At 47.8% G+C, this 23,094-nt stretch overlaps 1 protein-coding gene across 14 annotated transcripts in view; it reads left to right on the top strand.

Moving 5' to 3' along the window:
• The window catches only part of GRAMD1B (GRAM domain containing 1B), a 133,707-nt gene extending 115,998 nt beyond the window's left edge, over positions 1 to 17,709 (top strand). For 9 of the 14 annotated variants that reach the window (XM_033081790.2, XM_033081788.2, XM_033081792.2 and 6 more), the window contains 13 exons: positions 1,631 to 1,746; positions 3,207 to 3,420; positions 3,981 to 4,170; positions 5,294 to 5,437; positions 5,992 to 6,110; positions 7,372 to 7,514; positions 8,619 to 8,722; positions 9,917 to 10,120; positions 11,822 to 11,912; positions 13,483 to 13,494; positions 13,803 to 13,910; positions 14,910 to 15,027; positions 16,605 to 17,709. In XM_033081790.2, coding sequence (XP_032937681.1) covers positions 1,631 to 1,746; positions 3,207 to 3,420; positions 3,981 to 4,170; positions 5,294 to 5,437; positions 5,992 to 6,110; positions 7,372 to 7,514; positions 8,619 to 8,722; positions 9,917 to 10,120; positions 11,822 to 11,912; positions 13,483 to 13,494; positions 13,803 to 13,910; positions 14,910 to 15,027; positions 16,605 to 16,694 — 1,653 coding nt within the window. In that variant the 3' untranslated portion in view covers positions 16,695 to 17,709. The remainder of the gene's footprint in view (positions 1 to 1,630; positions 1,747 to 3,206; positions 3,421 to 3,980; positions 4,171 to 5,293; positions 5,438 to 5,991; positions 6,111 to 7,371; positions 7,515 to 8,618; positions 8,723 to 9,916; positions 10,121 to 11,821; positions 11,913 to 13,482; positions 13,495 to 13,802; positions 13,911 to 14,909; positions 15,028 to 16,604) is intronic. The other 5 variants (XM_033081793.2, XM_033081794.2, XM_033081795.2 and 2 more) reach the window with 3 other exon arrangements.
• The last annotated feature ends 5,385 nt before the right edge of the window (positions 17,710 to 23,094 follow it).

Raw genomic sequence — 23,094 nt, 5'->3', positions numbered from 1 at the left:
TAGATTTTAAAATAAATCTGCTCCTGCTCCCAGCATTTTGGGGTGGAATTCAGAGCACTCTGGGGGAATGAGGCACCAGGAACAGCCTGGCCCAAAATTTGGAATTGAGGAGCAGAGAGGATCACCTTGCCTTGTGCTGTGCCAAGGGCTGGAAGCTGAGCAGCCTTTGGGAGCTCCCAAGGAAATTCAGTGCCCTTGGGCTCAAGGTCGAGGCTAATGGGAGCTGAGGCTGTGATAAACACAGGAAACACTTCCAGAGCTTTTTCCAAATGTGGATCCATGGCTGGCAGGAAAAGGGGAGAAAGAGCTGAGTGCAATTTTCCTGATAAGACAGGGGTGTGAGTTCATGTGTGTGGGAAGGAGGTGGAACACTGATTTATCTGGATGAAAGTTCCTCATTAGAGGATTTTTTTTTCCCATGCTTTTGGTTGCTGCTGTGAGGAGTTAGATTAAAAAATTCCTGCCTTATCCCATGCAGTTACTGTGGGAAGAAATTCGAGCCAGCAACTCAGAAAAAGTTCACTGCGTTTTTTTCCCCTCATTACCAAGAAATCTTTGTTGCTGGTCATAAGTTTCTGATGGGTAAAAATCCCCTTTTATCCCTGGACCACCTCTTGAAATCTTTCCTGCTCCATTTTTCAGAGCCTCACAGTGATGTGCTGATCACTGACCTGCATCCCTAAATCTGGACTTTTTTCAGTGCTCTGGAAAATTAATTTTCTCTTTATTACATTTTTTACTTTTCACAGGGGTGTCTGGTGACACAAACTCCTTTTGATTCCAAACTGCAGCAGGAAATTCTCTGTTGCTGTTTTAGATCATTGTCCCTGCAGCTGGGATTTTTCAGGCAGCTTTAATCTAAACAAATAAAAATAAAAAATAATATAATGAAACATTGCATAGAATCACATATATTATATATTATTAAATATTATCACATATAAAATATTATATATTACATATTCTATATTATGTGTAGAATTATGTATTATATCTAGATATTCATATATATATGTATATACATATACATACACATATATACATATTCTATATTATAGAATATATACTATATACTATATATTATATATTATAAATTATATATTATATATTATATATTATATATTATATATTATATATTATATATTATATATTATATATTATATATTATATAATATATATTTGCTATTATATATTTACTATTTTTATATAGATTTCTATACTATGTACAGAATTCTGTATTATATATAATATTATATATTAATATAAATATATATACATACATGTACATATAAATAGATGTATAAATATAAGTATGTCTACATCTAAATATATGTGTAAATAAAATAGAATGAATATTAATAGAATATGATGAAAACCAAAAAATACAAATTATCTATCTATATATAAATATTATATATATGAATAAATAAAATAATAAATGAATGAATAAATAATAATTAACTCCCTAAAATGGAATTTCACAGAGCTGAGCTCTCACCTCAAGTACCAGAATTTCTCACTTCTCCTTGCAGTACAAGGACTGTCCTCCTGGCAGTGGGAATTCCAAACTTTCACTTTTTGTTTTTGCATTTTTGGCTGCAATAAATGCTGTTCTGTGTCCCCTGCCCAGCCCCTGTGTCCAAAGGAGCTCTGGCACTTTGTCCACCAGTGCTACGGGAACGAGCTGGGGCTGACCAGCGATGACGAGGACTACGTGCCCCCCGACGATGACTTCAACACCATGGGGTGAGTGGGGAGGGCTGGGCTGGCCAGGAGAGCAGGGTGTGCTGTGTGCAGGAGGGATGTGGTTGGTGGTGTGTCTGCAGCCTGAGCTGACACCTGGGTGTGTTTTAGAGTCTCTGTGTCCCACCCCAAGCACCAGAGAAAGAGTCAGGAGACTCTTCTCTTGTTCCCAGAGTTGTTTATTTTATCTCATCTCAAAGTTCTTTCCCTGCCCAGCCCAGGTCTGTTCAGCAGCTCAGCCCCAGGCACACTGCCCACCCTGGGGTGGGATTATCTTTTTATACTATAAACTACATAAACATTATTTACAATTATCTTCCAATACCTATCACTCATATTGTACAGTCTGGTTCTGCTCTAAACCAATCTAAAAGACGGATGCAGAAAGAAGGACAGAACACACCCAGATTCCTCCAGCTTGACCCCAGACCCTCATTATAAACAATCTTAAAAACCTACTTTTTCACCTTGTAATAATCTAACTTGCACTCTACTTATTTTTTGTGACTTGTAATTCTTCATGTAAGGGTGGTAATTTTTCCCAGGGGTTAAAATCAAAGGCACAGGGGTTCTGGGCTCTGTGCCAAGGCTCCTGAGCCCCTGCCTGGGTCTCGAGTCAGGGATGTCCTGGGTTCCCACAGAGGGCTGCACAACTGGCCTGTGAGCCCAGTTTAGTCAGGAGAAAAAACAGCAATTGATGAATTCCCAGTGTGTCCATAGCCAGGAGGAAAAGGCTGTTGGTATGGAAGCCGATTTAAAAAGATACATGAAAGATTTTTGTAGTTTGACTACAAAAGTAAATGTGTATATGTGCCTTATTACCTTTTTGCAAAACTTCTGACCAATAGAATTCATAGAATCACAGAATTCTGGGTTGGAAGAGGCCTTCAAGATCTCACTGGACTCTGCCCATCCATCCAACCCTTCCAGGTCTCTCTGCAGAGCCCTCCTCCCTTCCAGCAGATCGACACATGCTCCCAACTTAGCATCAATATATTGCTGCTAATTGCTTTGCACCAATGAATATAATAAGTTATTGTAGTCAATAATTTCAGATCATGCTTTATTAAGAGTGTATAAACTGGAGAGCACACAGAATAAAGGGGACACCTTTGTTATTCTGTTCAAGTGTAGTTCAGTGGCAGTCCTGACACATTCTGGGCTCTGGCCAAGTGGTTGCTGCTGAGTGTGTGGTTCCTAAAAAGCTGGAAGTGTAACCTTTCCTCCTGGAAGCTGGGAGGGACTGGAATGCCTGCTGAGCCAGCTGAGCAGTTCTAGAAATGCCAAAGCTTCCCAGTCACAGGGTCAGGCAGGGCTGCATGGCCAGAAAATGCTGATGCTTGTCAGTCCCTGTATAAACACCCAAAAAAAATTGGGGCTTGCTCTCCTCTGCACTGAGCCATTCCTCTTCTGGACAACCTGGAAACTTCACAGAAACATTCTCACTTGCTCTGTGTGTGCAGCTGTAGCTGTTGTGAGAGGGGTAGCCATAAAAACCTGTGTTCTCTGTGGCGTCCCAGCTACTGCGAAGAAATCCCTGTGGAGGAGAATGAAGTCAACGACAGCTCCTCCAAGAGCAGCATGGAGGCCAAGCCAGAAGCCAGCCCTCAGCTGCCAAAGAAATCTGTCACTGCCAGCACCCTGACCTCTACAGGCAGCAGTGAAGCCCCAGCCTCGGTGAGTTTTCCCCTCCCCTGGCAGCAGGAGTTCTGTTTTCCCTGAAATCGAGGGAAATTGGATCATATGAGGTTTGTTCATCCTCCAGCTCCTCTTCCACTGCTGCTGATTTTAGTCCTTGGTCAGTGATTTCTCAGCAGCAAGAGCATTTTCCTCTCTGTATTTCTGGAGGAAAAGTCTTGGACATAAAAGGGTTGTAATTTCTTCCCTGCCTTCAGTTATTCCCTGGAAAACAGTGTGTACCCTCCTGGTATTATGGCAGAGCAGACCTTGTTTGGATATCACCTCAGGTTCTTTTAGCTTGTTCAGGAGCTAAACCAGGACTGGACAATATTGTGCTTGTCTGAACAAAAAACCTGGTGATGTCCAAAGCTTGAACACTTATTTTTTTGAGAGGAGGTTTTACAAACACTGTGTGGCCATTGTCCTCCTCTACCTGTTTAATTTCGGATATATCAAGGCCAAATATTCAGAAATTAGCTCTCAGATGTGGGGATTTTTGAAATAAAGCCCATGTCCAGTGCTGATCTTGCCCTTGTTGTGGCCTGTCCTTGCTGCAGTTCGATGGAGTGCTCCCAGAAGAGGAGGAGGCAGTGGCAGAGAGTCCAGTGGAGAAAGACCTTGGCATTGCCAACATCATGGGAGAGAAGATCGACATCATTGGCCCTGTGAACTCCCCCTCCCTGGACTTCAATGACAACGAGGACATTCCCACTGAGCTCAGTGACTCCTCAGACACTCATGATGAAGGTATTTACATGGGGAAAGGCCATCAGGGTATTTCCAACCTTTAGCCCATCCTTCCCCAGGAAGAAATGGAGTGGTGACTATTGAAATCCTTTTCTGCACCTTGAAGATGCAAAGAATTCCCATTGTGGGCTGCAGAAAGTGAATGTGTTTGGGCTGCAGAAAGTGCATGTGTCTCAATTTTAGGATGTGCCTAAAGATTTTAGGATGTCCCTAAAATGAGCTATGTACAGTAATTTCACTATTATAAGCCACACCATTTTGAATAAATTTTGGTCCGAACCCAAAGTGCGGCTTATAATCAGGTGTGGCTTATATATGGACAAAGAACGAAAAGTTGCTGTTTTAGTTTGGAGGACAGGTGTCTGCTGAGAAAGGCAGGAGCTTCTCTTTGAAATGGAGAATGTAAATGGTCCTGTACAAGGTGCAGTTTCCCTCCAGAGCTCCAGTGGGGATGTGGAGAAATCCGGTTTTCCTCTGGAGTCCAGTGGAGAAAGGGGCTCCCTTAGTGTCCCAAAACCTCTGTTTTTATCTTGGTAAGAAATGTTGGGCTCTTCCCCCTGGCTGGAGCAACTCCCAATGGGATGCAGTAATTTTATCAGTGCCACAGTGGGACTCAATGGCCATGAGCAGAAAATGACTGGCTGGAGGAAGGATGGGTTGTGAAAAGATAAAGAACACTGCCCCAGCTGGTTTATAAACCATGGCCATGAACAGGAGATATCCCATGAGATAAAGAACACTGCCCCAGCTGGTTTATAAACATGGCCATGAACAGGAGATATCCCATGGAGATAAAGAACACTGCCCTGCCTGGTTTATAAAACATGGCCATTAACAGGGGATATCCCATGGAGATAAAGAACAATGCCCCAGCTGGTTTCAATAGATGGCCATTAGCAGAATATCTCCCATGGCTTATAGTGGTGAAATTACTGCAATTAATTATCCCTTCTCACATCCCAATTCTTGCCATGGGAAAGGAAGAGGGCTGAAGTCCCTCCTTTGGGTTCCTTCTGGAATATGCTGGTGGATATTGGTGGTGCACCTGGAGGTCCTGCTGCTGTGCAAGCACATTTTCCATCATCCTGGAGGGTCATGGCTGGATTTATGGCTCTCCCCACAGGTGAAGTCCAGGCCTTTTACGAGGACCTGAACGGGCGCCAGTACGTGAACGAGGTGTTCAACTTCAGCGTGGACAAGCTCTACGACCTGCTCTTCACTGACTCCCAGTTCCAGAGGGACTTCATGGAGCAGCGCCGCTTCTCTGGTGAGCTGGGCTGCACAGGGGCTGTGGGGAAGGGCTCTGCCTTGGAGGCACGAGTTTGTCTGCTTGGGGACGTTCTGAGCTGATTTTGGGACAGTGTGACCCGTAAGGAAAAGCAGTGTGCCCATGTGGTTTCATTTTCTAACAGCTTTTGTAATGGATAAAGCAGATTTTCATATTTTTTATCATGACCTGATCCTCTGTTCAAGGGTTAACAGTGTGAGGGAAAAGCTGTTCTAGCTCCACACCTGACACTGGCACAGACAGAGCTGCAGAGAGTCCCTTGGCATGTCACAGTCTTCCTCTCCCTGTGACTGTAGGTTTGCTGAAGGAGGGAAATCCCCAACCTCTCCCCCTTTCCCTGCACTTGAAAGAGGGGAAAATATTCACATTTAGCACAGGAGCCCTTTGTTTCACACTCAGACCTCTAGAGCAGCCAGGCTCCCCAAGAGGAAGGAACCCCATCCCCAGCTTGGTTAAATGGTTATGCCTTTCCCCAGGGGACTGACCAGAGATCCCTCCCCAGTTATGACTGGAATGTTGTTTTGTCCTCTCAGATATTATCTTTCACCCCTGGAAGAAGGAGGAAAATGGCAATCAGACCAGAGTGATCCTGTACACCATCACCCTCACCAACCCTCTGGCCCCCAAAACTGCCACAGTCACTGAGACTCAGGTAAGGGACAGTGGAGCAGGGCTGGGATACCTGCTAGAAACTGCTCTGAGAGTTTCTGAGCATGTTTTATTGTCCCTGCCCATTGTCCTCTTCACATTTCCTTGATTTATCTTGCTGCCCAGCATCTCTGCTGCCACAAAGAGTTAATCTTACACTGGGTTGCAATGGAAGCACCACAAATTTCCCAGTGAACAAGGCAGCACATCTTAATAATTGTTTTTCTCACCTAAACTGGTGTTTTCTGAGCTGTGCCCAGCCCAGCAGTTATTACTCAAGGAAGTCAGATACTGCCCGACCAGCCCTTTTCACAGCTCTACAGGGTGTTGTGCAGTTTTTATTGTGGTGAGGACAGTGAGATGATCTGTTAAAAAAGGTGAAAAAGGGAAAATCGGCACTGAGAGGAGCCAGGCTGGCTGGGTCTAGCAGGGCCTGCAAGTGGATAGGGAGGAAAAACCTCTTTCCATGTCCAGAGATGTGTTCAAGTGGCAAAGGATAAGTACTGAGAGTGAGCTTTAGGGATTGCTTAGAGGGTCTGAGCACCACATTTCAGAGAGGAGGATGCCAGCAGTGAGGTGGGACTTGTGAGGGTGTGAGGAGAGATTCAGGGAACAGAAAGGAAAAGGGAGAACAAAGGGATGAGCAAAGGGAGCAGCACACTCTCAGATAAACAAGCCATGACTTATTTAATTCTGAGTTTGGCTCAACCACCAGGGCACCCCCTGTGTGTCCTCACTGCAGAGCTGGGTGGGAATAGTCTGCAGGAAAAGCCTTGCTCTGTCCAGGCATCTGTGCTGAGCTGTGTCTGTCTGTCCTCTGGGTCAGGCTTGCTCTGGAGCAAAGGGAAAAGCACACCAGAAGTGCTTGAAAGAAGGAAGTGGTTGTTTTTATGGTGTTTACAATCACAGAATAATTTATGTTAGAAAATTTATTAGCTAGAGTTTATGCTAAAACCTCTGGTTTTAGCTCAGGATAAGGCAGACACAAGAGAGGTCCCACTTGGAAATGTCCCAGCAAACTGCTGCCCAGCTGGCACTGTGTGCAGCATCTCTGTTACAAAATCCTGGAGGCTGGAATGGAATTCCCTTTTTATAACGTGCCCAGGGGCAGCACCTGGGTGAACCCCCTGTTTTCCCTGCCTTCCCTCCAGGCTGAGCTGCTCCCAGGGGCAGGGCTGGGCAGGCAGTGCCTCCTGTTTGCAAAGTGCTGCTACAGTGGGTCCTACCCACACTCAGAGCTGCCTTGCACGCTGTTTTCCCTGCAGACAATGTACAAAGCCAGCCAGGAGAGCGAGTGCTATGTCATAGATGCAGAGGTGCTAACCCACGACGTCCCCTACCACGATTATTTCTACACCATCAACCGCTACACGCTGACTCGGGTTGCCAGGAACAAAAGCAGACTCAGGTACCTCTGTGGGCAGGGGATGATGAGCAAAAAACACCTTTGGGAGGGAGCTTTGCTGGTGGGGTGTTAGGAGGGGTTTAGGGGGTTATTTCTCTGTCCTCTTGCTGGGATGTTGCTGTTACAAAGGGTAGGGGCAGAGGTTGGTGTTGTGAAAAACACGTTTTACTGTTTGGGTAAAATTTAAAAGGTTTAATAAAAAGACAATAGGAGATACAGATAAAGTAAAGGGTTAAAACAGGTGCTTGGCAAGCTGCTAAGAGCTTTGGGAACACTTTTTAAAATACACTTTACAATACATTAATTTGTTGTATATTTATAGTTTTTTTATGTATAATAAAAATTTTTGGGAACTGTTTGGCATGGCTACTTTTTGGGTTTGTTTTTTTAGAGTATGGATGTTTCGTGGTTTGTGTTTTTAATTTTTTTGTTATTTTTTAATTTGGGTGGTGGTTTTGGTTTTTTGCAGTTGGTGAGTGTTGATAATTGTTGTGTTAGTTGTAGGGTCCCCATCACATGTTCATGGGCTGTTATTTTAACTAGGCAGGTAGTTTTAGCATATTATTTTTTAAAAACTTATGTTTAACTTTTGCTATTAGAAGAAAATAACTTATATTTATACAGAAAAGCCATTTTAACATTATACATACAACACTTATTTCAATAGTTGCAAAAAGCAAATAATATGTTATACATTTATAACAGTATCAATGCATCAAGGAGAGGATTTACAGGTTTTTTTGCCTCTCTCTTGGAGGCAGGGGTGTGCAGAGCCTGTTGTCACTGCAGACTGTGATAAGGAACAGGGTGAACTTCTGGGGTTGTGCTTGGGGGGAGAAGCAGAGGAATTGGGTATGGGCAAAGCTGTATCCATGTGACTCTGGGTGACTTCAGTAGTGATAATCCAAATGTCTGCCAAGTGGCCATGGAGCACTCCTGGGAAGGGCTTTTCCAGCAGTGCTTCTCTAGAAATGTGAAGGGTGAGACCATTCCAGAAATAACAGTGTGTACATGATTATTTCCTGCATTTACACTGACAAAGATTGAGAATTGACATCACCCCAGGAAGCAGAAGCAGGGCAATGACTGAGCTTTGTGTCCTCACAGGGTTTCCACAGAATTGCGCTACAGGAAGCAGCCCTGGGGGCTGGTGAAATCCTTCATTGAGAAGAATTTTTGGAGTGGCCTGGAAGATTATTTCCGTCATTTGGGTAAGAGTGGCAGTGACAGTGGCACTTGTGTTTCCCTGGGAGTGGGCGGCATGATCCAGCCTTGGGGTGGCTTACATGGCCACAGCTGGAATAAATTACCTGCTGGAATTAATCAGGGCATCAAATCCTGCTGACTGTCAGGAGTTTGGGGTCAAATTTTGGTAAAAGACACAAGGAGTGTGGAGCACAAATTGCTCAAACTCTGCCAGCTTCTTTGCCCTAGCTGGTGCTGTTTTGGGCTTACCTAAAAACAGTGGCCAGACAAAATAAAGAGAATAAAAAGCAGTTCTATTTACTGAATTATTCAGGTACATTCAGGGCAGACAAAGCCCCCCAGGGGCTGCACCCAAAATGGACAATGGGTCACAGGTTTGCACACTTTGATAAGTTTGGTCCATTTGCACATTGGGGGTTCATCTTCCAATTCCAGCTCCAGCTAATGAAGTCACTGACCCCAAGTTTGCTCCCCCAGCTCACTTTTGTTTCCATCTCTCAGGCCTGAGGCAGTGAGGTGTCCTTGATTGCCAGGCCTGGAGAGGAATTGTTGTGTGTGCCCAAAATGGGAGAACAGCAGTGACACTGGATATGGAGTTTAGAGTTCTACACTGAAGAACTGCAGGGTTACAAATGGATGAAAATAGAAAAGCTGAAACCCTAAGGGATCAGCCCCACTGCAGGAGCTGCACCTGGCACAGGGAAGCTGCTCCTGGTAGCTGCTCTCTCTGGCTCTGCTGCTAAAGCTGTCCATGGCTGTGCTTTGGAATCATCTGGAACTGGGTTGTTTGGGCTGTTGGCACAGGCCCACAGCTGTTTTGAGGTGACAGGAGCCAGGGGACAGCATGACATCACTGTGGCTCAGAGCTGGCAGGGATTCCGTGCTGGAAAGCACAGCTCACATGAAAGGCTCCGTGCAGGTGGATCTCGAATTCATCATGTCCCTGCCAGCACACCCAGTGAACCCTGGCTCTGTGACAGCACTGTAACTCCCAGAAATCATAAAAAAAAATTATTTCACTGTGTGTGCCCAAAATGGGAGAGCAGCAGCTCCCACTGGATATGGAGTTTAGAGTTCTACACTAAAGAACTGCAGGGTTACAAATGTATGAAAAATAGAAAAGCTAAAACCCTAAACAGAGGGGATAAACCTTTCTCTCCCTACAACACCACCTGCTAACGCTCCCCCTTGTGCTGCAGAGAGCGAGCTGACCAAAACAGAGAGCACATACCTGGCTGAGGTGCACAGACAATCCCCCAAAGAGAAGGTGAGCAAGCAGCCCACGGTGCGGCGGCGGAAGCGCGCCCACGCCCACCTGCGCGTGCCACACCTGGAGGAGGTGCTCAGCCCCGTCACCACCCCCACGGATGAGGAGGTTGCCCATCGGATCAAGCACGTGGCAGGTGAGCACTGCACACCCCACACAGCCTTGGGATGGGCACAGACAGGGGCTTGGCACAGCAGGGTGGGGAGGATGTATGGAGGATTGACAGGCATTACTGAATGGGGATGAGAATTCTGTGTTTACTGAGAGCTGCATGTGTTTATGGACTATTTTAGGAAGGCTGTGGGTGATAAAATTCCCCCCAGATTGTCTGCTCCAGGTCCCTGGAGTTTAGTTTAATAGATAAGGTTTCCTAGATACCAAGGCTAAGCCAAATTCCTTAAGAATTTGGTCACTCTCTAACACCTTGGAAGATAATTGGTTAGCAATCAGTCTGTGTAATTGGTCAGTTCACCTTTAGAATTTCTCATTTAGATTAGATGCTGCCCTTTGTATAAACTTTTATTGGTTGTATTTTGAATCCCCCTTGAACCCATAAATATGACTGTCTCCCCTTTGTCTCAGGGGGTCCCTTCTCGACCACCCTTTGCATGAAATAAAATTCTTGTGGAAGGCGTCTGTAAAGGGCCGCCAGTTTTTCTCTGCTGGCTAATGTAAGCTGCTGAGAAGTCACTGATCTATATCAGCACTCTCAGGTCCTGGTAAAACACCTACCAGAGACAAAATAAAGCTTACAGAAGGCTAGTAATATTTTACTACAATCATTTAGTTAAACATCACACAAACTTTACGTTTCTACTTAGTAGAATCTTATTTCCATCAGCCAAACTTGATCCAATTTTGTAATCTTCAGAGCTCTGTTTGGTCTTGCCAAGGCATCCTGGTTATCAAACTGCATATGATAATTAAATCTTGTCTTAGTTTGGAGGACAGGTGTCTGCTGAGAAAGGCAGGAGCCTCTCTTTGAAATGGAGAATGGAAACCCCCTCCCTCCAAATTATAGTTTTGAAATCAAGGGTCTTTCAGGCAAAGATATGGGAATTAGGAATAACAGTTCTTTACTAGGGAAATTAAAATAGAAATACAGCACTACAAAGAAACAAACCCCAAACCCTGACACAGTCAGAGTACAACCTGACACCCGTCAGGCAGGGTGTTGGCAGCAGTCCCATCCCATGGTGGCTGCATCCTCCTGCAGTGACAGATGTGGCTCAGTTGGAGCAGTGCTCCTGTACAAGGTGCAGTTTCCCTCCGGAGCTCCAGTGGGGATGTGGAGAAATCCGGTTTTCCTCTGGAGTCCAGTGGCGAAAGGGGCTCCCTTAGTGTCCCAAAACCTCTGTTTTTATCTTGGTAAGAAATGTTGGGCTCTTCCCCTGGCTGGAGCAACTCCCAATGGGATGCAGTAATTTTATCAGTCCCACAGTGGGACTCAATGGCCATGAGCAGAAAATGACTGGCTGGAGGAAGGATGGGTTGTGAAAAGATAAAGAACACTGCCCCAGCTGGTTTATAAACCATGGCCATGAACAGGAGATATCCCATGAGATAAAGAACACTGCCCCAGCTGGTTTCAATGGATGCCCATTAGCAGAATATCTCCCACAGAGATCAGGATCACTGCCTCCACCCTCAACAGATGGTGATGGAACAGACACCTTTGATTACAGCCTGTATTGTAACCCAAGACAATCTGCAGTGCTGTCAGTCTCAGTTACATTTGCCACATGCACAAGGATGTGTTGGGGTTGTTTGGGTGAGATGCAGGGGTGGGTAGAGGATCTTTCCCTGTTTCCCATCCCAATGCTTCCCCTCTCCTCAGGTTCCACTCAGACCCGGCACATCCCTGAGGAGAGCCCCAGTGGCTTCCACCTGCAGAGTGTCTCCAAGCTGCTCCTTGTCATCAGCTTTGTGTAAGTGGGGAGTTTATTGTGCTTTCCTTCCCAGTCAGTGTTAAACACCTTTGGTTTAGCTGTGTTCCTGAAGTTCTGTGCTTCTTTCTGTTCTTTCCCCTCGTTTTTGCCCTTGTTTTAGCAAACATGGGCTTTGCAGATCTGCTCTGAGAGTCCTAAAGGCAGGTCTGGGACCTGTCTGGGACCTGTCTGGGACAGTGACAATCAGCACAGAGGCAGAGAAGTCAATATGTACAAGAGAAGAAATCCAACAAGTATAACCTTTTTTTTTTTTTGCTTTAGGGATGCAGTTTACAGATTTTTAATGACACATAGAAACTGTGTGTGTGGGTAATTTAAAACAAATGATTTAATTACTGACACACGAGCTGCTATAATGGACAATAACTGTGCAAAACTCTCTGGGAGTCACTGGGCTGCCACAACAGGGCTCAGTGCTGTGAGGATGCTGTCACCTCTTCCCTCTGGTCTGGCAGAACCTTTTCATATCTGGTCCTGGACAGTGATTCTCATGAGAGGTACAGCCAGAAAGCAGCTGGACCCTTTAGAGATGATTTCTGCACAATAAGTAAAGAAACACCTGGAGCACCAGAGGTTGGTGTGGTTTCATCAGCTCAGCAGCAGGAACTCCCTGGTTTGGGTGTCTCCTTTCAGGATTGGTGGTCCTGGACTGGGATGTGCTCTCCAAGTGAGCTGGGAATGGGCCCCTCACATCCCTGTGGCTCAGTTTAACACCTAAACTCACTGTTTTTATTGTTCTCTGCCCTGGGACTGACAGCAGCCTTCATTTAGAGCTGCAGTCCTTGCTGGGCAGGTGCTGTGGAGCTGAACAGCCTAAAACAGTGATCCAGGCTCTTCTGACTCAGGCTCAGCTTTTCCTTAAGCTGCACCCAGCTTTTAGAGAGGTGTGGAGAAGCTGGGATTTGAGGACTGAAATTACAGCTCAAGATGAGCTCCATGCTGTGTTTCCTGCTCCCAGAGGGGGCACAGATGCAGAGGTTTGCAGCAGCACCCAGCCAGTGATGAATGAGGTGGTGTAAGGTGCTGTCATGATGAGAACATGGCACAGAGGCACCAAAGCTTTGTGCCAGTGTCTCCTGACAGCTCCACTTGGGTCACAGAGCCCTCTGTGATGTTTCCAGAATATTCCTCTGGCCACTTGCCATCTGCCTGACTGAACTGGTCATAGTGGGCCATTCTTCCAGCAGAATAACTGCACTATTCAGAGCCAGGCACCAGGCTGGCATTTAGGAATCTCTTCCTGGGGAGGAGCAGAAATGCCCCAGTGTGGTGGGCAGGGCATGGCTGGTGCTCCCAGTGCCAGGGCTGGCCGTGGGCAAGGCTGGATGTGTCAGACACGTCCCCAGGAGCTCAGCTGTGCTGAGGGAGCTTCACCTCCAGTGCAGGCACACAGATCCCTGTCTGTCCTTCCTGCCTCTCTTGCCTCTGCTCCTTTCTTCTGCCCCCTGTACCTCCTGCACTGTCTGAGCCTCCTCCTCTCAGCCCAGCTTGTGTCAGTCCGTTTCTAACCTGCAGCTACTCCGTCTTTTCTCTTCCCTGCTCCCATTAGGATCTGTTTCAGGTACTGTCTCTCTCTTTTTTTACCTCTCTACTCTCCCATTTCCCTCCCTTTCTCTGCATTCAGCACATCCACTCACCCAGCCTGTTCTATCAGAGCTGTCACCCTGTCTGTCTGTCTGTCTGTCCTCCTGGCTCACACATTTCTTCCACGAGGTGAAGTTTTGGTTGCTCACTCAGATTAAATCCCCTCTCCCAGCATGGGCTGGCTCAGACACCTCCCTGAAGGCCTGGCTGTTGTCCCAGGTGTTGCTGGTGAGCAGTGAGCTGTGACATGCTCCTAACCTGGCTGTTTTCTTGCTCCCTCTGCAGTCTGGTGCTGCTGGTCATTCTCAACATGATGCTGTTCTACAAGCTCTGGATGTTGGAGTACACCACGCAGACGCTGACGGCGTGGCAGGGCCTGAGGCTGCAGGAGAGGTACAGCCCCTCTGCTGCCTCTGCTGCTTCCCTGGGTGTGGAGAGGCTTTTCCATCACACCACAGCTCTGGGCTTTCATTTCTGTGTGAAACAGCTGCAGCTGAAGAGCAGAGTTAAGGGCACAGAGGATGCTCTGTGAATAAATGTTCAGCAGTTTTGGGCTGAGGTGGTCACTTTTGATGGCCAAACCTCCCTCTGTATGGAAAGCAGCATTTTAAAATGATCCCTGTGTACTCAGAGGAGAGTTTGGGCCTGGGACACACCACTGGGTCTGTTAGGTTTGTGTTTTGGAAGGAGTGGATCCAGATGTCCTGCCTGAATGGTCTATTTCTAATTTCTACTTTCTAATTTCTAATTTCTACTAAAAAAACCTGTTTATTTTTAGAGGCTGAGAACATCCTGCATCCACTTTTCTGCGGTGTTTTTGTCCCCTTGTGTCCCTTTCTTGGAGTCCCAGTTGTTCCCTTGCTACACTGGGTTTAACTTCAAGCATTCATAGCCATGTGCCACCGCTGTGTTGGAGTTCTTTGCCCTATTTGTGTCATTTCTCCTCATTAGGAAAGGAAATTAATATCTTCCCTATACCAGCCCTGCTGCTTCCCCACAGATAGATTAAATTATTATAGATACTTTACATGATTTTATCTTTCTCTGGTGCTCTTGTTGCTTTTTTAGACTACTACAGTAATATTTAAGTACAGAACTTGCATCCTGGTTGCACAGTGTGATGATGTGCAAGTACTGGAATTATGTGGGTGGCTCCACATGGGTAATTTTTGTGTTGCAGCCACGATTGCTGTGGAAGCATCTGAATCCATCCAAGCACCTGGAGTGCTTCCATCTGTCCTGATTCCACTCCCCTCAGTTCTGCTTTGGGGCTTTCAATGGGCCTGAAGAGAAAGGCTTGGGAAAAAGAGCTAGTGCAGCTATTCCTCACAATAAAGAGAAATCTGTGTACAAATGATGTGATTTTATGACTCCTGCCTGTTTCTGTGGCAGGTTGCCCCAGTCTCAGACAGAATGGGCCCAGCTGCTGGAGTCCCAGCAGAAGTACCACGACTCAGAGCTGCAGAAATGGCGCGAGATCATCAAATCCTCGGTGATGCTGCTGGACCAGGTGAGGCTGCACAGTTCCAGGCAGGGGGGTGTCCAGGGGGTCACTGTGTTCTCCCAGTCCTGCTCCCCATCCTTCAGCATCTCCTGCTTCCACCACAGCCCCTCAGGTGAGGCAGCTCCTTTAGATCCATCTCCTGCTGCTGGTGGGTGCCCCGTTCCCATCAGGGGTTCTGCACGTCAAGGACAGAACCCTGCAGGGCCAAAAATCTCACACTGGCACATTTGGGATCTAATGTCTGTCACTGGCACATTTGAGATCTAATATCTGTCATCCCAGCTTGGAGAGCAAACTGGTTTTAGCTGGACCTTGGAGTTACATGCAGCTTTCAGGGAGGAAGGGGACACGCTCTTGTAGCACAAAGCCAGGAATTTCAGGGTGTGCTCCCTAAAAAGCACAAAGGGCTGCTGAGAGCACAGCCCAGAAACGAGAGCTGCTTCCTCACAAGTGCCTAAATGTGAGCTGCTTCCTCACAAGTCCTAAAATGTGAGCTGCTTTCCCCTAAAGAGAGAGAACTCCCTGTACAGTAATTTCATGGTTATAAGCCACACCATTTTGACTAAAATTTTGGTCCAAACCCAAAGTGCGGCTTATAATCAGGTGCGGCTTATACATGGACAAAGAATGAAAAGTTGCTGTTTTAGTTTGGAGGACAGGTGTCTGTTGAGAAAGGCAGGAGCTTCTCTTTGAAATGGAGAATGTAAACCCCCTCCCTCCAAATTATTATAATTTTGAAATCAAGGGGCTCTCAGGCAAAGACATGGGAATTAGGAATAACAGTTCTGTACTAGGGAAATTAAAATAGAAATACAGCACTACAAAGAACAAACCCCAAACCCTGACACAGTCAGAGTACAACCTGACACCCGTCAGGCAGGGTGTTGGCAGCAGTCCCATCCCATGGTGGCTGCATCCTCCTGCAGTGACAGATGTGGCTCAGTTGGAGCAGTGCTCCTGGACAAGGTGCAGTTTCCCTCCGGAGCTCCAGTGGGGATGTGGAGAAATCCGGTTTCCCTCTGGAGTCCAGTGGAGAAAGGGGCTCCCTTAGTGTCCCAAACCCTCTGTTTTTATCTTGGTAAGAAATGTTGGGCTCTTCCCCCTGGCTGGAGCAACTCCCAATGGGATGCAGTAATTTTATCAGTGCCACAGTGGGACTCAATGGCCATGAGCAGAAAATGACTGGCTGGAGGACGGATGGGCTGTGAAAAGATAAAGAACACTGCCCTGCCTGGTTTATAAACCATGGCCATGAACAGGAGATATCCCACGAGATAAAGAACACTGCCCTGCCTGGTTTCAATGGATGCCCATTAGCAGAATATCTCCCACAGAGATCAGGATCACTGCCCCACCCGCAGCAGATGGTGATGGAACAGAGACCTTTGATCACAGCCTGTATTGTAACGTGCAGCTTATAATAATGAAATTACTGTACTCTGGTCACCCCTTCTCATTCCCAGTCCCCATTTGCACATCCCCATTCCCAAAATCATGGCATCAACATTTTACAGGGAAAAAAGAAACCCCCAAGTTCTCTCCTCTGGGGTAGCACCACAGTGGAGAAATCTCTTGTCTTGCAGATGAAGGATTCACTAATAAATCTCCAGAATGGCATCGGGTCCCGGGACTTCGGGTCAGATCCAGAGGAGAAACGGAAACGTTTCCATTAACAGGCAGGAATGCAGGAGGCCAGAGGACGGTGTGCAATACGTGTAAATAGGATATATAAATATATATATAAATATATATATATATACAGATATAAATATATATATTATATACAGATTTTAAGAGAAAAAAAGCAAAAAAAAAGCAAAAAAAAAAAAAAAAGCCTAAAGAGGGGAAGGAGTGACCTCCAACACTGGCTGAACTGGAGTGTCCCTGGGAGCGTGGGGGGTGTGTGTGTGTGTGGGAGGGCTGTGCTCTCCCAGCACTGAGGTGTGCTTAGGGCTGTGCCCAGCTCTGCTCCCTGGGCCTGTGCACTGCTCCTCTGTAATATTCCTGTCTGTCTGTCTGTCTGTTCTGTTTTTGTTGTCTCAAAGGGAAGCATCAGTGTGAGTGGCCCCCCCTGCCCGTCCCCATCCCCTCCCTGCGCATGGAGATCCCTGCTGCACTCTATTTATCTCTAAAGGGGACACTGTCACCTCCCTGACCTTGCTGGCTTCAGGGTTTTGGGGACACTGTCACCTCCCTGACCTTGCTGGCTTCAGGGCACAGAGGTTTTGGGGACACTGTCACCTCCCTGACCTCGCTGGCTTCAGGGCACAGAGGTTTTGGGGACACTGTCACCTCCCTGACTTTGCTGGCTGCAGGGCACAGAGGTTTTGGGCTCAGTCAATCCCTTGCAGAACTGCTCTGAAGGGGAGGGTGAGTTGCTGTGGGTCTGTGGAGGGCAGATCCCCCTGGCAGGGCCCTCCTGGCAGCAGAAATTTGCTGTCAGGGTGGCTCAGAGAGCAAAGCACAGAGTGTGACTGAGCTGTGATCCCTCCCAGTTTGGATTTGCTGCCTCCTGTCGTGGATGCTGCAGTGAGAGCCAGGGGAGCGTCCCCCTCCTGTGCCAGTGTCCCCTTTAGCTGCTCTCTGCTTTCTCTGTGCTTGGCCCCTGCCCCTGAGCCATCCCTGTGCTGCAGGTCTGCATTGGTGCTGGAATCACCACGCTGGGGGGACCCACATTTAAGCAGAAAACCAAAATTAGGATTGATTTGCAGCTACTCCCACCACCCAGCTCAGCAAATCTCTCTGCTGTTTGTTCACCCAGCCCTTGTCTTGTAAAATCTGTGGGGAAAACAGGGGGAAAAACAGCAGCTTGCTTTCCTTGCCTGGGATAGATTGACATCATTGTATCTATGCAGCAACAGCCATCACTGTGGATATTCATGTGACTGCATCTGTAGAGCAACAAGGCTTCCAAAAATCCAGGAGAGGTCAGGAAGGGTCACAGGGACCAAGGGAGGAAAGGGAAAAGGGCCCTTAGAAGGTGGCAGAGAGCTGGGTTGAGGCACCTGAGGGGTGTCTCCCATCAGCTGGGAGTCAGCCAGGGGGTAGAGCTGCACTCAGAAAATCCAGTGTGCATTTTCAGTTGTTGTGGGGGATAATTCCAGACTCCATTAGCAGCCAGATGAGGAAGGGGGGCAGCTTGGCTGTGATAGCAATGCACAAACTCCACAGGGACTCATGGGGATGCAGGCTGCTTCCTGAAGTGTTTAATGAGTGCTTTGGCCTCTTCCCCAGACAGGTAAATCAGGGGAATTGAGTCCCACTTTGTCCAGCACTGGGATTTTTCCTCCTGGCAGGAGGGAGGCAGCTGCACATTCCCAGTTTGGAAATGGTGCAGCTGTAACTCCTCCATTGCCTCCAGGATGAATAATTGATCTCACACCATTCTGTAGCACAGAATATCCCCAGTGCAGTCTGAGGAAAACCCTCTCAAGCCCCCACTTCCCATTCCAAAGGCAATGGGTGCAGGAACAACCTGCTGATTTCTGCCATCCTGCCTGCAATCCCATCCCCAAGGGCTGAGCACATGCCCCACACACAGCTCACATGTGCATGGATGAAGCCAGGCTGTCAAAAGGACATTTCAGACTGTGAAAGCAAGGTCCACTTGGGGGAAACCAGAGAGTGATGTGTATTTATGACTATTTATTTAATTTATGCTGCTGACTACTGTACTGCTCCCTGACTTTTCTGCAGGGAGGCTGCTGAAATGGCTGCTGTACCATGAAATTGAGGTGCTAGGGCCTGGGAAGGGCTTTCTGTGGCTCATTTCCCCCACTGTGACTTGGCAGACTGTCCCAGAGTCCCCTTTCCCCTCATTATCACTCCCACAGTTACTAAGCACACAAATTTCCCCTGCTGCTGGAATTCCCCTCTCCTAGAATTTAATTTCAAGCACCAAGCAGGAGGACAGAGAGGAAGCTCTGGGATTCACCCTGCCCATGCCAGGAGAGAGGAAGAACACACTGGGACAGAGGAACCTGGAATGTGGGGTCTCCTCCACCTGGAGACAGAGAAATCAGAGGGGTCACAGATAAATGCTGCTGGGCAGTGTTTGTTGCTCACCAAGATCACATTCTCTCTGTTAGGGAGGCAAGGAACCCTTTTTCTCATCCTGAATCCTTTCTCCTGTGCAGATTTCCAGCTGCAGCCTCAGAGACAGCTCTGTTAAATCAGGTCAGGCAGCTGCAGCAATCTCCACACTAATATTTGTCCTACCTGTGCATTAAAGTGGCTTTTGAACCTGTTTGACCCCTCTCCAGGCACTGAGCCATGTGGAATCCTTCAGGGTGGTGGCACCAAGCAGAGCCTGGTGCTGCAGTGTCCTTCACACTGAGGGAGGTTTCCCTTTGAGCCTTAGGGTTTTATTTTTTTTTTTCCCTAGTTATTTCTTTTTTCCACTTAGCAGCCAGTCTGGCTTGGAGTTGGATGGGATTCACAATCTTTTTTTGCCTCTTAATCTCTCACAATCTTAATAAAAAGGGGAAAATCAAGGTCTTAAGGCACTAAGGGTGAGGGTTTAAAGAAAAGCTTGGAGTGTTTTCGCTTGCTCTGGAGAGCTGGGGTGGGAATCAGCTGTCCCTGAGCCGTCCCAGCTGACAGGTTAATTCCCTCTGGAGCCAGAGACAATTTTGGATTTCATTTCCTGGAGGGATCAGTAACTTTCTAGGAGTGAGAGGCCTGAATAATGTTCCAGAGGATGGTGCTTCCCTCAGCACTCTCAGCCAAGCCTGGCTTTGCTTCTCCCCTTGCTCACCTGTGCCAGAAATCCCCCTGGATTCTTTTCACAGCATTTCCCCTCCCAGCCTGACCCTTCCACCTCTGCTGGGCTTTGATTTGCAGGATCTGAGTGACCACAAACACAGGGATTTAAAAAAAAAATAAAAAAGTGAAAGGCATTTCTCCAGCCAAGCATGCAAAAGTAATGCCAACAGCTTGTAGCCTAATTCCTGCCAAGGGAAATGATTCCTGTTGGGAGGAGGGAGAAGGGGGAGCAGGAGGCTGTGCTCCACCAGTTTGTGACATCCTCACTGATCTGATCTTGGCACAACCTCACCTGTGATAGAGACACACCTTGCAGTGCTGATCTCAGAGTCCTGGCAGCTGGGATGGGTGGGTTTGAGTCCTGGGTAAGTGCTGGGCATTCCCAGAGTGCACACCTGAGCTTTCTGCAGCAGCAGCTGCCTGGGAAGTCTCTGGAGGACCAAAAACCAGATTACTGCAGGTGGTGAGCTGCCCACTGCTGGGCCTGCACATTCCAGATGGAAAATGTGGGGAAATAAAGGCAGGAAAGGCACTTACAGTGGGGAGATGTTAGCTGTGGGTTAACAGGACAATGAGATTTTTTGGGTGCTCTGCACTTCAGGCTCTCTTCAGTCAGAAAATTGTGCTGTTAACTCATCCTGACTGATACCAACTTCTGTCTAAATCCTCTGGGAGAAGAGAAGAAGGGCACAAGGCTTTGATCTGCCCTGAGCTGCCTGTTCTGCTGTGACACATTTACACCCCTGGCTGCTGGGTGACACCTGACCCTGCTGGGATGCTTCTGATCTTAAAAACAAAAACCTTAGGGACCTTAGGAAATGCCTTTAGTGTAGTGTGACCCTGGATTGGAAGAGGAAAGGTTCCCAAGCACAAGGCTTTGCTGGATTTGGAGCCCTGAAGGCACAAAGCTGCCTCTGAAATAACAGGGCATGTGTTGGGGGATCCCCTCTAGGAATGCTAATCCTGGAATGCTGATCCTGTCCTTATCAGGCAGTTTCAGCAGCTCACCTGGGTGTAGGTAAGGACTGACTTTCCAGGCTCCTTGGCTCCTCAGCACTGTCCTGGTAGCCACACAGGAGCTTTTTCTTACTTTTATGCAAGAAGGTAGAAATTTCTTTCCCAGAGAGTGGCTGGAGACACTTTAGTTTGGGTACTTGAGACCTTTTGGATGTGCTGTGGTGCTGCAGCAGCTGTTCTCCCAGCAGCACTGGCAGGCAGCACCTGCTCCTCCCCACGAGCACAGAAACAAACTCCTTGCTGATTTACAGCTGGAGCTGTCTGCTTCCACTTTACACAGAAAATCAGTCTTAAAATCACTGTTAAAAGCAGCAGTGCCTGGCTCAGGGGAGGCAGCTCTGTGCTGTCTGCCCAGGCAGCTGCTGCACCCCCAGCTCTTGACACATCAGTGCTTTCTGCACTGCCTGCTCAGCTCCAAGGGCTCTGCCAGGCTGCCACCAACACATGGCACAGCCACCTGGACCCTGCTTTGTCTTTTCAGTCTCAGCACCACTTAAAATACCTGGCAGGGGCTTGCTTAAAACAAGCTCAGAACAGAAACTCTGGAACCAAAGCCCCTGAGGGAAGTGACTCAGAGCAGCTGTGCCAGGGTGGTTCCTGTGCTGATTTTCCAGTTTGTTCCCCACTGGACACTCTGATCTCTGTGCTCACAGAGCAGCTGTGCCAGGGTGGTTCCTGTGCTGATTTTCCAGCCTGTTCCCCCCTGGACACTCTGATCTCTGTGCTCACAGAGCAGCTGTGCCAGGGTGGTTCTTGTGCTGATTCTCCAGTTTGTTCCCCCCTGGACACTCTGATCTCTGTGCTCACAGAACACTGTGCCAGGGTGGTTCCTGTGCTGATTTTCCAGCCTGTTCTCCCCTGGACATGCTCTGATCTCTGTGCTCTCAGAACAGCTGTGCCAGGGTGGTTCCTGTGCTGATTATCAGCCTGTTCCCCACTGGACATGCTCTGATCTCTGTGCTCACAGAGCAGCTGTGCCAGGGTGGTTCCTGTGCTGATTTTCCAGCCTGTTCTCCCCTGGACACTCTGATCTCTGTGCTCACAGAACACTGTGCCAGGGTGGTTCCTGTGCTGATTTTCCAGCCTGTTCTCCCCTGGACACTCTGATCTCTGTGCTTTGCAGTCTCTCCAGCACGAGTCTCTCTGTGCCATAAACCCTCTCTTTTCTAGATGTGCACACTGGCCAAATAACCTCGTGTCTTGGGTGACTGCTGATCAAGGCCATTCCCTGATCTAGGCAGACAGCATGGGCTTCTCTTAGCATGGATCCATGGCATGCCATGCCCTCCTCCTCTCCCACATGTTTTGCAGTGCTGGCTATGGCTTTTCCCTGTCCCCTCCCTCCTCTGCTGCTGGACAATCATTACCTGTGTCATAGATGGTCTGACCTGGTGCTGTCCCTGCCTGCCTTCCCCTCCTGCAGTCTGTATGCTCTTCAAGTGAATGTGTTTTATTTTATTTTATTTTATTTTATTTTTTTCAGTAGGGAAAAGGACTTCCTTCTGCTGAAGGAATTATATTTGCACATGGCTGGGGAGGTTCCTCCTCTGGCCGTTTCTGTTACCTCACTCATTTAGGCCAATTCCATTGCTAACGTTAAAGGCCACCTTCCCTGACCCAAACCCCGAGAGTAGGGAGGGAACAAACCCCAACGTGCAGCTCAGGTTCTGGAGCCACTCATCCCTCAGGATTTGGGAGAGCAGCTGTTAGAGCTCCATCCAGCAGGGAGCTGGAGCCTGTGCCATGCACGTCCCCCCCACCTGCACATCCCCAGCTCCTGGGAGATGGAGAGCAGGGATGGGAGCACCCCCTGCTCTGGGCTGGACATGGAGCAGCCTGGCACCTCTGGGACATCACCATTCCAGTGGGATTTCATCTCCCACCGCGTGCTCCAGGCCTGGAGGGAGCTGCTGAAACCCTGGGGCGTGCTGTCCCCACGGAGCCTGCAATTCCTGTGCACGGCTGCTGCTGAACTCTCCTCACAGCATCAGGTCCCACAACCACAGGAATCCCCTCCAGAGCCCGGGGAGCAGGGGACTGATGGCTGAGGTGACTCTGGGGTGGGTGGGGGAAGGATTGTGGGTTTGTTTTAGGAGTTGTCCCGACTGTCAGAAACTTTGCGCTGTGCGCAAAAAAAAAAAAACAAACAAAAAAAAACCAACCCACGGTTAAAAAACGATACTGGAACGTGCTGGAATGTAGGAATTGTACAGGCTCTGCAGCCAAACTCTGTGTAAGTAGTTAGTACCATGGAAGTACGGTATCAATTAAAAAATCTATCCAACAACCAGC

This window comes from Catharus ustulatus, chromosome 28 (assembly GCF_009819885.2).
Source record: "Catharus ustulatus isolate bCatUst1 chromosome 28, bCatUst1.pri.v2, whole genome shotgun sequence".
NCBI lineage: Eukaryota > Metazoa > Chordata > Aves > Passeriformes > Turdidae > Catharus > Catharus ustulatus.
Note: the sequence above shows the minus strand (reverse complement) of the source record. Positions and strands in the feature narration are given on the sequence as shown.